This window comes from Salvelinus fontinalis, chromosome 20, assembly GCF_029448725.1.
Source record: "Salvelinus fontinalis isolate EN_2023a chromosome 20, ASM2944872v1, whole genome shotgun sequence".
In the NCBI taxonomy this organism is placed as follows: domain Eukaryota; kingdom Metazoa; phylum Chordata; class Actinopteri; order Salmoniformes; family Salmonidae; genus Salvelinus; species Salvelinus fontinalis.
Genome location: NC_074684.1, coordinates 17,318,021 through 17,331,947, shown reverse-complemented (window position 1 = coordinate 17,331,947; position 13,927 = coordinate 17,318,021). Strand labels below are relative to the sequence as shown.

The window sequence follows — 13,927 nt, the reverse complement described above, 5'->3', positions numbered from 1 at the left end:
GTTACACCAATGTGTACCTAACCATAAACATCAACGCCTTTTCTTAAAATCAATACACACGTACAGTGGGGAGAACAAGTATTTGATACACTGCCGATTTTGCAGGTTTTCCTACTTACAAAGCATGTAGAGGTCTGTAATTTTTTATCATAGGTACACTTCAACTGTGAGAGACGGAATCTAAAACAAAAATCCAGAAAATCACATTGTATGATTTTTAAGTAATTAATATGCATTTTATTGCATGACATAAGTATTTGATACATCAGAAAAGCAGAACTTCATATTTGGTACAGAAATCTTTGTTTGCAATTACAGAGATCATACGTTTCCTGTAGTTCTTGACCAGGTTTGCACACACTGCAGCAGGGATTTTGGCCCACTCCTCCAAACAGACCTTCTCCAGATCCTTCAGGTTTCGGGGCTGTCGCTGGGCAATACGAACTTTCAGCTCCCTCCAAAGATTTTCTATTGGGTTCAGGTCTGGAGACTGGCTAGGCCACTCCAGGACCTTGAGATGCTTCTTACGGAGCCACTCCTTAATTGCGCTGGCTGTGTGTTTTAGGTCGTTGTCATGCTGGAAGACCCAGCCACGACCCATCTTTCAATGCTCTTACTGAGGGAAGGAGGTTGTTGGCCAAGATCTCGCGATACATGTGATACATATATATGACAAAAAATGTGCTTTAATTTAAAAAACAAGGACATTTCTAAGTGACCCCATACTTTTGAACGGTAGTGTGTGTGTATATGTACATTAGTACCCGTGAAGTTTGGACAACTATTTATTCACCATTTTTTATCCACATTGTCAAATAATAGTGAAGACACATATGAAATAACACATATGGAGTCATGTAGTAACCAAAAATGTGTTACACAAATAAAAATAGATTTTAGATTCTTCAAAGTAGCCACTCTTTACCTTGGCGATAGCGTTGCACATCTTAGCATTCTCTCAACCAGCTTCACCTAGAATGCTTTTCCAACAGTATTGAAGAGGTCCCACATATGCTGAGCACTTGTTGGCTGCTTTTCTTTCACTCTGTGTTCCAACTCATCCCAAACCATCTCAATTGGGTTGAGGTTGGGTGATTGTGGAGGCCAGGTCATCTGATGCAGCACACCATCACTCTCCTTCTTGGTCGAATAGCCCTTACACAGCCTGGAGGTGTGTTTGGTCATTCTCCTGTTGAAAATAAAAGGATAGTCCCAGTAAGTGCAAACCAGATGGGATGGCACATTGCTGCAGAATTCTGTGGTAGCCATGCTGGTTAAGTGTGCCTTGAATTCTAAGTAATCACAGACCGTGTCACCAGCAAAGCACCCCCACACCATCACACCACCTCCATGTTTTCATGGTGGGAACCACACATGCGGCGGTAATCCGTTCACCTACTATGCGTCTCACAAAGACGAAGCGGTTGGAACCAAAAATCGCACATTTGGAGTCATCAGACCAAAGGACAGATTTCCTTCGGTCTAATTTCCATTGCTTGTTTTTCTTGGCCCAAGCAAGTCTCTTCTTCTTATTGGTGTCCTTTAGTAGTGGTTTCTTTGCAGCAATTTGACCATGAAGGCATGATTCACGCAGTCTCCTTGGAACAGTTGATGATGAGAGGTGTCTGTTACTTGAACTCTGTGAAGCAGTTATTTGGGCTGCAATTTCTGAGGCTGGTAACTCTAATGAACTTATCCTCTGCAGCAGAGGTAACTGGGTCTTCCTTTCCTGTTGCGGACCTCATGAGAGCCAGTTTCATCATAGTGCTTGATGGTTTTTGCGACTGCATTTGAAGAGACGTTCAAAGTTCTTCAAATTTTCCTAATTGACTGACATTCATGTCTTAAAGTAATGATGGACTGTCGTTTCTCTTCGCTTATTTGAACTGTTCTTAATATACTATGGACTTGGTTTTTTACCAAATAGGGCTATCTAATGTATACCATCCCTACCTTGTCACAACACAACTGATTAAGTCAAACGCATTAAGAAGGAAGAAAATTCCACAAATGAACTTCTAACAAGGCACACCTGTTCATTTTAAACCCATTCCAGGTGATTACCTCATGAAGCTGGTTGAGAAAATGTCAAGGGTGTTTAAGTTGTCATCAATGCAAAGGGTGGCTACTTTGACAAATATAAAATGTATTTTGATTGGTTGAACACTTTTCTGGTTACTACATGATTCCATATGTGTTATTTCATAGTTTTGATGTCTCCACTATTATTCTACATTGTAGAAAATAGTCCAAATTAAGAAAAAAACTGGAATGAGTAGGTGTCAACTTTTGACTGGTAATGTGTGTGTGTGGTGTGTGAAATGTATAAACTCAGCAAAGCAGAAACGTCCCTTTTTCAGGACCCTGTCTTTAAAAGATAATTCATAAAAATCCAAATGACTTCACAGATCTTCCTTGTAAAGGGTTTAAACACTGTTTCCCATGCTTGTTCAATGAACCATAAACAATTAATGAACATGCACCTGTGGAACGGTCATTAAGACACTAACAACTTACAGACGGTAGGCAATTGTCCCAGTTATTACAACTTTCTTTCTACTGACTCTGGAAAAACACCAAAAGAAAGATTCCCAGGGTCCCTGCTCATCTGCTTGAACGTGCCTTAGGCAGGCTGCAAGGAGGCATGAGGACTGCAGATGTGGCCAGGGCAATCAATTGCAATGTCCGTACTGTGAGACGCCTAAGACAGCGCTACAGGGAGACAGGACGGACAGCTGATCGTCCTCGCAGTGGCAGACCACGTGTAACAACACCTGCACAGGATCGGTACATCCGAACATCACACCTGCTGGACAGGTACAGGATGGCAACAACAACTGCTCGAGTTACACCAGGAACGCACAATCCCTCCGTCAGTGCTCAGACTGTACGCAATAGGCTGAGAGAGGCTGGACTGAGGGCTGGTAGGCCTATTGTAAGGCAGGTCCTCAACAGACAACACTGGCTAAAATGTTGCCTATGGGCACAAACCCACCGTCGCTGGACCAGACAGGACTGGCAGAAAGTGCTCTTCACTGACGAGTTGTGGTTTTGTCTCACCAGGGGTGATGGTCGGAATCACGTTTATCGTCAAAGGAATGAGCGTTACACCAAGGCCTGTACTCTGGAGCGGGGTCGATTTTGGAGGTGGAGGGTCCGTCATGGCCTCGAGCGGTGTGTCACAGCATCATCGGACTGCGCTTGTCTTTGCAGGCAATCTCAACACTTTCCGTTACAGGGAAGACATCAATCAATCAATCAATTTTATTTTATATAGCCCTTCGTACATCAGCTAATATCTCGAAGTGCTGTACAGAAACCCAGCCTAAAACCCCAAACAGCTAGTAATGCAGGTGTAGAAGCACGGTGGCTAGGAAAAACTCCCTAGAAAGGCCAAAACCTAGGAAGAAACCTAGAGAGGAACCAGGCTATGAGGGGTGGCCAGTCCTCTTCTGGCTGTGCCGGGTGGAGATTACAACAGAACTATGCCAAGATGTTCAAAAATGTTCATAAGTGACAAGCATGGTCAAATAATAATCATGAATAATTTTCAGTTGGCTTTTCATTGCTGATCATTAAGAGTTGAAAAACAACAGGTCTGGGACAGGTGGCGGTTCCATAACCGCAGGCAGAACAGCTGCATTAAGTACTGCAACCCATCTCCTCCCTCATGTGCTACCCTTCCTGCAGGCTCATCCTGACATGACCCTCCAGCATGACAATTCCACCAGCCTTACTGCTCGTTCTGTGTGTGAGTTCCTGCAAGACAGGAATGTCAGTGTCCTGCCATGGCCAGCAAAGAGCCCGGATCTCAATCCCATTAAGCACGTCTGGGACCTCTTGGATCAGAGGGTGGGGCCTAGGGGTGAGGGTGAGGCCCATTTCTCCCCAGAAATGTCTGGGATCTTCCAGGTGCCTTGGTTGAAGAGTGGGGTAACATCTCACAGCAAGACCTGGCAAATCTGGTGCAGTCCATGAGGAGGAGATGCGTTGCAGTACTTAATGCAGATGCTGACTGTTACTTTTGATTTTGACACCCCCCCCCCCCCCTCTTTGTGTAGGGACACATTATTCCATTTCTGTTAGTCACGTCTGTGGAACTTGTTCAGTGTTTCTCAGTTGTTGAATCTTATGTTCATACAAATAGTTACACATGTTAAGTTTGCTGAAAATCAATGCAGTTAACAGTGAAAGGATGTTTCTTTTTTTGATGAGTTTATATACACACACAGAGTGTCTGTCTTGTATGCGAGAATGACAGTTAACACCATGTTTATATTGGAGAAGGCGATGCATTTAAGTTGATCGTGATGTGAAATGGGTGTTGTTGGTTGTGAGCAAACTTGTCAAACAAAAATATGGGCTATATTGTTGTCTTGGCTTGCCCTGGAATCATCCTCGTTGGTCAGGATGTGTTGCACCTGTCGCCTCGTTAGTTTCACCTGTGTTGGCATGAGAGATGTTGGATGTGCTTGAATGCAATTTAGCTCTTTCTCTTTGTTTTGATTTAAAAACAAGCCTTTTATTTTGTGTTCCCCACCCTTTGGGTTTGTCCCACATAAGTTGGTGTGTGTGTTTTTTTTAGTTTGGTTTTCCTTTTCTAAGGCAAATTTAGTTGGAATTTATAGTGGATGTCTTTTAGGACCCAGATTGTTGTTGCTTGTCAACTTTCAGTGGACAGCCCCTGTTGAGCGAAAATATGAGGTTTTCTTATTGGGTAATGTAACAGTGACCAATAAAGGTGGATTTGATTTGTCACAGGGCCAGTGAAGCCCCATTAAGACCCCACTGCTGTTTCGACAGCTGTACAACATCTTTAATAAAATCAAACATGACTGCAAGTGAGTAGGTTGATTTCAATATGCCCTAGACCTGTTAACCAATTACTGTACCTAGCCTTTTTGTTGATTCTGGACTAGTCTCAGTTGACCTTATTTTCCTAACTGCTGGTGCTCAATGCGTGTGTTTTGATTTTACTGTAGAGGTGACGCTGTGGCATAGGCTGCTCTCGCTAGTAGTCTGTACCTCAGGTGATGACTCGTAAGATGTGATAATGGGTCAGACACATTTGGGTTTGAACACACAGGCTCAGGAGAATCAGACAGTCATGGCAGGCTTCCACCGTTTTGATCAGCAGAGGCCCTGTGACTGGCAGAGATAATTTATTCAACAAACCACTGTTTTGAGAGATTACAATCCTGGTAAACCTGACTTCTCACTTAAATCATTCTCTCGTTTATAGACTCTGACTCAGCTTTTTCCCATCTTGTAGCCTACTTGTTGAAATGGACAGGTATGGTATATGTTCGCAAGTTAACTATTTCACCACAGTGCAGTGGGCTCTAAGCATTTAGCTTGTCAGAAATTGTCAAGCTATGGTAGACATTTTTGTACTCTTTTACCTTACAGAAAGGGTAAATGCTAATGTTTAAGTGCAGACTTTAAGGACTCTATCAGGAAGAAACACAAGGCGTTGAAATTGGATTTAGACACTGTAAAGACAACATTCATAACCTTGTTTATCCTTTAGCACACAGGTGTCAAACTCATTCCACGGAGGGCCGAGTGTCTGCGGGTTTTCGCTCCACCCTTGTACTTGATTGATGAATTAACATCACTAATTAGTTAGGAACTCCCCACACCTGGTTGTCTAGGGCTTTATTGAAAGGAAAGACCAAAAACCTGCAGACACAAGGCCCTCCGTGGAATGAGTTTGACACCCCTGCTTTAGCAGATAAGAAAACGTCCCCCTCTTTTGGAAATGCTAGTAACCTTCCCCATTCAGTATGATACAGTATCTCTGTATAGCAAGTCTGGTTTTTCTTAATGTTCCTTTACCTTTCACAATAATACAGTATCTCTCGCTTTCGCCCGCCTGGTTTTTCACAGGAACAGAACATATCTGAACCTCTTGATCCACAATCTTTACACTGATCATCCCCTGAGAGGGTACTTCTTTTCATGACCTATAATATGAGCCCATCACTAAGAACAGCTCAGTATTGTCAGGCATGAGGAAATCAAATTAGCTGCCATAATTATCCATAATTATAATTGGCACAGCCTAGGCCTATACGTTAAAGCCAGTCACGATGACTGCTATGAAATGCAGTCACATGGTTTAAGTAATACTGCAAAAAAATGTGATGGATTTGGGTTGTGACTCAGTGCCTGTAAAGGACAATGCTGTGTTTTATAATGCTCTGGAGATGAGTCAGTTAGAGCCCCTCCCCCCAGTCTATCTGTCGCTCCCCATCTATCAGAGGAATGGATGCCCTCTGAGCTGGTCACAGCTATTGTGCTCCAGCTGGTAGCCTTTGGACATTTCCATGTAAAAGGACCAACATGTGAAGTTCATAGGAGCATGTCAAATGAAAGCTAAGAGTCTATATTTTTAAGAAATTATGTACATGTTTTCAACCATTTTCCATCCTAAAAATGAGTAAAGTCTTTAGAAAACATCTACCAGGAAGTCTTAAGGTATTAGAAACACATCAAAACACAGTGTTGGTCCATTGTTGTTTTTTACATCCTTGTTAGGGAGCATTTTTCTAAAGTAATCATCCACCTGACAGGTTTGGCATATCATGAAACTGCTTAAACAGCATGGTCATTACACAGGTGCAGCTTGTGCTGGGGACAATAAAAGGCCACTCTAAAATGTGCAGTTTTGTCACACAATGCCACAGATATCTCACGTTTTGAGGGAGCGTGCAATTGGCATGCTGACTGCAGGAATGTACACCAGAGCAGTTGCCAGAGAATGTAATATTAATTTCTCTACCATAAGCCGCCTCCAGCGTTGTTTTAGAGAATTTGGCAGTATGTCTAACCGGCCTCAAGCGCAGACCATGTGTATTGCATCGTGTGGGCGAAGGGTTTGCTGGCATCACGTTGTGAACAGCGTGCCCATGGTGGCGGTGGGGTTATGGTATGGGCAGGCATAAGCTATGGACAACAAACATAATTTCATTTTATTGATAGCAATTTGAATGCGCAGAGATCCTGTGACGAGATCCTAAGGCCCATTGTCGTGCCGTTCATCCGCCGCCATCAACTCATGTTTCAGCAAAGTTCTGTACACAATTCCTGGAAGCTGAAAATGTCCCAGTTAGTCCTTGGTCTGCATAATCAGACATGTCACCCATTTCAGCATTTTTGGGATGCTCTGGATCGACGTGTACGACAGTGTGCCAGTTCCTGACAATATATCCTGTAACTTCGTACAGCAATTGAAGAGGAGTAGGACAACATTCCACAGGCCACAATCAACAGCCTGATCAACTCTATGCTGCACACTGCCCCAACCACACTGCCACTGCCCTAACCCAAATGGACAAGAGGAATACCTATGTGAGAATGCTGTTCATCGACTACAGCTCAGCATTTAACACCATAGTACCCTCCAAACTCGTCATTAAGCTTGAGACCCTGGGTCTCGACCCCGCCCTGTGCAACTGGACTTCCTGACGGGCCACCCCCAGGTGGTAAGGATAGGTAACATCTCCACCCTGCTGATCCTCAACACTGGGGCCCCACAAGGGTGTGTTCTGAGCCCTCTCCTGTACTTCCTGTTCACCCACGACTGCGTGGCCATGCACGCCTCCAACTCAATCATCAAGTTTGCGGACGACACTACAGTGGTAGGCTTGATTACCAACAACGACGAGACGGCCTACAGGGAGGAGGTGAGGGCCCTCGGAGTGTGGTGTCAGGAAAATAACCTCACACTCAATGTCAACAAAACAAAGGAGATGATTGTGGACTTCAGGAAACCGCTGAGGGCGCACCCCTCTATCCACATCGACGGGACAGTAGTGGAGAGGGTAGTAAGTTAAGTTCCTCGGCGTACACATCACGGACAAACTGAATTGGTCCACCCACACAGACAGTGTGGTGAAGAAGGCGCAGCAGCGCCTCTTCAACCTCAGGAGGCTGAAGAAATTCTGCTTGTCACTAAAAGCACTCACAAACTTCTACAGATGCACAATCGAGAGCATCCTGTCGGGCTGTATCACCACCTGGTACGGCAACTGCTCCGCCCACAACCGCTCTCCAGAGGGTATTGAGGTCTGCACAACACATCACCGGGGGCAAACTACCTGCCCTCCAGGACACCAACACCACCCGATGTCACAGGAAGGCCATAAAGATCATCAAGGACAACAACCACCCGAGCCACTGCCTGTTCACCCCGCTATCATCCAGAAGGCAAGGTCAGTACAGGTGCATCAAAGCAGGGACCGAGAGACTGAAAAACTGCTTCTATCTCAAGGCCATCAGACTGTTAAACAGCCACCACTAACATCGAGTGGCTGCTGCCAACAAACTGACTCAACTCCAGCTCACTTTAATAATGGAAATTGATCAAAAATGTATCACTAGCCACTTTAAACAATGCCACTTAGAGTACAGTATATACATATACATTATATTATCATCTACTGCATCTTGCCATCTTTATGTAATACATGTATCACTAGCCACTTTAAACTATGTACTTTTATGTTTACATACCCTACATTACTCATCTCATATGTATATACTGTACTCAATACCATCTACTGCATCTTGCCTATGCCGTTCTGTACCATCACTCATTCATATTATTTATCCCTTTACACTTGTGTGTGTATAAGGTAGTAGTTGTGGAATTGTTAGGTTAGATTACTCGTTGGTTATTACTGCATTGTCGGAACTAGAAGCACAAGCATTTCGCTACAGTCGCATTAACATCTGCTAACCATGTGTATGTGACAAATAAAATATGATTTGATATGCGAAGGAGATGTCGCGCTGCATGAGGCAAATGGTTTTCTGATCCACACCCCTACCCAAAAAAACCAACCGATGCATATCTGCATTCCCAGTCATGTGAAATCCATGGATTAGGGCCCAATGAAATGTATTTAAGTTGATTGATTTCCTTATGTGAACTGTAACTCTGTAAAATCTTAAATTGTTGCATGTTGCGTTTTTTAAATTTTTGCCCAGTATATTATCAACACATATTTAGTTCTGGAGAAATGATTTGCCATGTGTACGTTTTTAAGAAACATTGCCCTGTGCTTTGAAATGTCATTACCAAAACCCCACAAGATCATTTCAAATTTCTCTTCCTCATGAGGAAGGAGGATAATGAAAGTTTACAGAAGTAACAACTGAAGGTAGACCTACCAATTAGTTTGTATTTTACTGATATCTATTTGGTTTCTGAATTATTAAGTGATTAACTCAAATTACTGAAATTGAATTGTCTACAATGGGAATTCAATAGTAGTCACAAACCACAGTTGGGTCACGCTTCAGTTCTCCCACTGGCATGCTGCATAATGTTAATCTCAACTGTTTACTTTCTCATTCTGTCGTCTGGTGGTCAAAGCAAGTGCGAAAACAGCATGGACAACCCCTCCCTCTCGCTCTTTGCCTCCTCTCTCACTCCAGTTGTCACCTCTCCCGGCTCTTGCTGCCACCTACCCATGAGTCCCCTCTTTCCATTTACTGTGACCATAGAAATGTATAGAGATCGCAACGTTGTATCTGTCCCATTATGGTGTCTAAGTGCACAGGCAACGCTGTTGAGGCCGTCTCCATTTTGAAGTAGTCAATCTTCTTTTTCTGCTACATCTATTAGTTGGTACACAAACTGAAAGGGTTTATACTGCCACCTGGAGTGTTTGAACAGGTATTATTAAGCCAAGATTGTCTATTTACTGCCTGCCACCTGCAGTTATGGAATCGCTTATCTCCTGATGACCTGGATGGAATTTTGTGACCCGTCCTTAACCCATAGGAAGTCTCATCCAGTTGACTACTTCAAAATGGTGAAAGACCTCAATGGTGCTGCCCATGCTAAAACAGGCTTTTGGGCACTAAAGGCCTCTATACATCTCTGACTGTGACCAGCATCCTTACCCACTGAGCACGAACCGACACACACCAGACGTCCATGGATGTTGAAATTTGGTCGGTCTGCCCTTGCTGTGAGATTTCAACATCCACAGATGTTGTTTTTGGTACAATCCAGACTTGTTTTAATTTCAGCGTTCACAGACAGATTTTTGGTCCTGACCGGCCTTGAATTTGCCCAAACATAGAAGTGGATGATTGGTTCAGATTTGGTCCAGTAGAGTACAGTAAAATAACAGTTCAGTAAAGTGCTGTAAAATAGTGTAGGAGAGTTTAGTACGGTAGAGCACACTAGAGTGGAGTACAGTATAATGTGCTATACTGAGCTCTACTGTACTTTGATGTCCAAACTCGCAGAACATAGATGTCGTCTGTTATTGGTTCAGATTTGGTCCGGACCAACCAAACATGGTCTTGTTTGGGGGTGGAGCTCATTAAAATAATAGCCAGTGTAAATAATTCCCAAATATGCTGTTCGGTTCTAATTCTCAGAGTAAAAAACTCAACCAAGTTTATTATTCTGAGAGGATCAATACAGCTGCATTAGTCTCCTACACATCTGTACAAACATTGTCTTTACTGCTAGGCAGGACACAAAGTGATACCGACCATAAACTTTTATTTCTGTTCTCGACCCCCCCCCCCCCCCTCGTCACTGATCAATGGCTCTCTCCCCTTATCAATGCCTGCCATGTGATCGCTTCCCTGCACTAAATATTTCAATAGGATACCTGATATAATGTAAACGTTATACATTACCCTCTCTCCCTCAGTGACATGAATAAGTATATTTCATATTCTCAGAACCCAACAATGCAAAAGAGGATAATGCATAATTGTACCTGTGTACCTATTCAGGCTCTAACGCTATGAAGAGAATGATATTCATATCCAGAATGATGCATTTCTGTATAGTACAGATCCAAATCTAAATCCACTTAATTTACTGTAGCTCAATAACCAACAGATTTTTTTCAAAGTCAAGGTGTCATGTCATTGCTGACACCCCATTCTTTCATCTTTGAATTTTAATTTGGAGTAGATATTTGGAAAACGTGAAAAAAGGGAGATTTTACCGAAATTCTGTTACCAAACTTTGCATCTACACAGTTTTTCCAGTAAATCTGTTTTTGTAAAATGTTCAGTGTAAATTGTTAAAAGTACTCCTTGTGCGTAGTTGTAAGGTTTGTTAAATTGAATTGTGTAATCTATTGTATGGTCATATAGAATAACTTTGGTATGTTTTAGATTTTTATATTGGACATAGCTGAAACCAAAGCTGAAGAATGCAGCAGCAAATGGCCATTTTTTTGGATAGAGGTTACAGTTTACTCCTCACCTGTCATTGTATTGTATCATTGACAGTGAAGTTGTTGCAAGACACTTGGCTACTCATACATAAGTGTCATATACCCAACACATAAACATGCAGTAGGCATGTGTGTAATCTAACCCTGAAACCTTGGAACGGCATGCACTGATCGTAGTGTTGGAAACGTGAGAGGATTTATTTGTCAGTCATTCTGTATCGTCCTACTTTGAAGTGTGACCCCGGAGTGAATGAGTTGAAGTCGGGTAGTTCATTGCTTGCACACAGCCAGAGTTTTAAACCTCTGCACCCCTGGAATGAAGGTATTTGTTTATATAGTTGCACAATGTAAGGTCTAAAGTTTGCATGCCATGGCACCTCCATGACCCCTCACGTGCACTAGCTCACTCTCTCACACTCACACATTCGCGTAAACACATGACCGCTGGCTTTGAGGACTAATCGAAATGGAGCGCTGTGTCTCACAAAGCTGCTCTGCAGGAAGCTGCCAGTTACCAAGGCATGACAGTTCAGATCAGCTGCAGTTGGTGTGTTGTCAAAACAAAAGAGAGATGGATAGTATTACATGTTTTAAATGGTAGAGGAGTGAAAGTGATGAAGAGTGCAGTGGGGAGTTCAGATGTGTTTTGACACTTATTAGTACAAATATTGCAAGTAATTGGAGACTGTAAATGATAGTTTGCTTAGCGGCAGTACAAATGATGAAGTATAGGATGATGTTTGTTTTTATGATGTGCACTTATACTTTTAAAACAAGAACCTAGTTGTATTAGATTTATTTATTTGGTAAGTGTTATTAAAAACGTTTTGTATTATTTTTGCATGTCTTCCCTTTGCCTTCCACGGTGGTTTAAGATGGGTGCCTATTAGGAAGACACTCCCACTGCTTGACTATTTAAGTCCTAGGTTCCCTGGACCACCATTCACCAGCCAGCCCAACCACTGGCACGGTAAGACCTGCTTGACACTTATTGATTCTCTCTGTCTTTCTGTCTGTCTGTCTCTCTCTCTTCAAGGCCTCTTACTTCTTTTGCAATCAATGTTCTCCCAGCCCTGCTGATTTCAAGGGTCACCGGTATCACAATAGGACGGTGTCCTTGCATCAGTGAGGTGACGTAAACTGCATACTGTAGGTGTGCCCCACTTTAGTGACTGTCTGCTCGCTGAGGGTGTGAGACAGGCTGTGAAGACCTCGGACACTCCTGGTAAATTCACTGCCAGCCATGTTGTGAGGTGAATTTATCGTCATCTGATTAACCTCTAACTATCTGGCTGTTGTGATGTTTAGGCGTGAGGTTAGGTCAGTCTGCCTTGGCTCACACTCACTGTGGTATATGTCAATAGACCAACGTCCAGGAGCCTTGAACTAATGCCAATTCGATTAGCACTATTATCAGGACCGGCAGACATGCCTACTGTGGAGTTATGTTGTGGTTTCAATGTTTAATTAACTTCTAGCATTGCGCTTACTGAGACCTCTCAATGCTCTGAAATGGTAGAATAACCAAATAGAATATGATTAGGTGTGAATGAAATTTTAAGCAATTTGGTTCTAGTGGTGTAAAATGTTTCCATCTAAGCACCTATTGTGTTCATTACATGTATCTAGCTCCTCATGCTTGAAGAGAAACTAAGGGAGCCAGTGATGAAGATAACTAACTAGTCTCTCCCTCTCCCCTCTTTCTCTCACTACAGCATTTTATCCATCCCCTTCAGTGTCTAATTTGACATCGTCTTGATCCACCTGGGCTGCGCCACCTACGGCTACCGTCCCCCCCCCAACCCCGCCTCCGTTCCGAGCCTCTCACCCACTGATATCATGGGGGATGTAGTACAGATGCACTTCACCACGCCGGACTATGTTATCTTCGCCCTGCTGCTGGTGGCGTCCACGTGCATCGGCCTGTTCTACGCCCTGTCCGGCGGGCGCCAGCGCACCACACAGGAGTTCCTATTGGCCGACCGTTCTATGAGCTGCCTGCCCGTGTCGCTGTCACTGCTCGCCACCTTCCAGTCAGCCGTGGCCATCCTGGGAGCGCCCTCGGAGATCTACACCTATGGAACGCAGTACTGGTTCCTGGGAGTCTCCTACTTCCTCGGTCTGCTTATCCCCGCCCACGTCTTCATACCTGTCTTCTACAGGCTCCGCCTCACCAGCGCTTATGAGGTGAGCTATAAGCCATTACCTTACCTAGAGAGAGAACAGTGTCTGTGGATTATGAGGAGGAGTTTGTGCACCTGAGTATCTCTGTGCGTCTGTCTTGCTAGAACCCTGGTAAGGAAGTCTAGTTGAATGCAAAAAAAATTACGTTCTCAGCATGTCTGTTAATTTTGAAACGATAGCTAAGTGTAAACCAGAATCCGTCTCTCCATTGAGCATCATTGTACAGCAGATGAGTGTCGCTAACAAAAGGAATGTGCACCAAGTCTTCACTTGTATTGTCCTGAGAATAGACACATTCACAGATGACTCTTGCTTTATGATCTGCGATGGGCTTTAACATCCCTTTCCTTCTCCTCTCTCTAACCTTTTCTGTCTTTTCTTCCTCTATAGTATTTGGAGCTGCGCTTCAATAAGACGGTGCGCATTATGGGGACCGTGACCTTTATCTTTCAGATGGTGTGTGTCCTTTACACTGGTGTAGTTATGTCTGTGTATATGCTTGTGTAATGTGTGTGTATTTTAAT

The 13,927-nt window shown here is 43.4% G+C and overlaps 1 protein-coding gene across 6 annotated transcripts in view; it reads left to right on the top strand.

The window, feature by feature from the left end:
- Positions 1–13,927, top strand: part of LOC129817419 (sodium-dependent multivitamin transporter-like) — a 36,699-nt gene that overhangs the window by 10,843 nt on the left and 11,929 nt on the right. For 2 of the 6 annotated variants that reach the window (XM_055872637.1, XM_055872633.1), the window contains exons 2-4: positions 12,256–12,444; positions 12,935–13,406; positions 13,794–13,859. In XM_055872637.1, coding sequence (XP_055728612.1) covers positions 13,059–13,406; positions 13,794–13,859 — 414 coding nt within the window. In that variant the 5' untranslated portion in view covers positions 12,256–12,444; positions 12,935–13,058. Of the gene's footprint in view, positions 1–12,094; positions 12,190–12,255; positions 12,473–12,934; positions 13,407–13,793; positions 13,860–13,927 lie in introns of all 6 variants that reach the window. The other 4 variants (XM_055872635.1, XM_055872632.1, XM_055872634.1 and 1 more) reach the window with 3 other exon arrangements.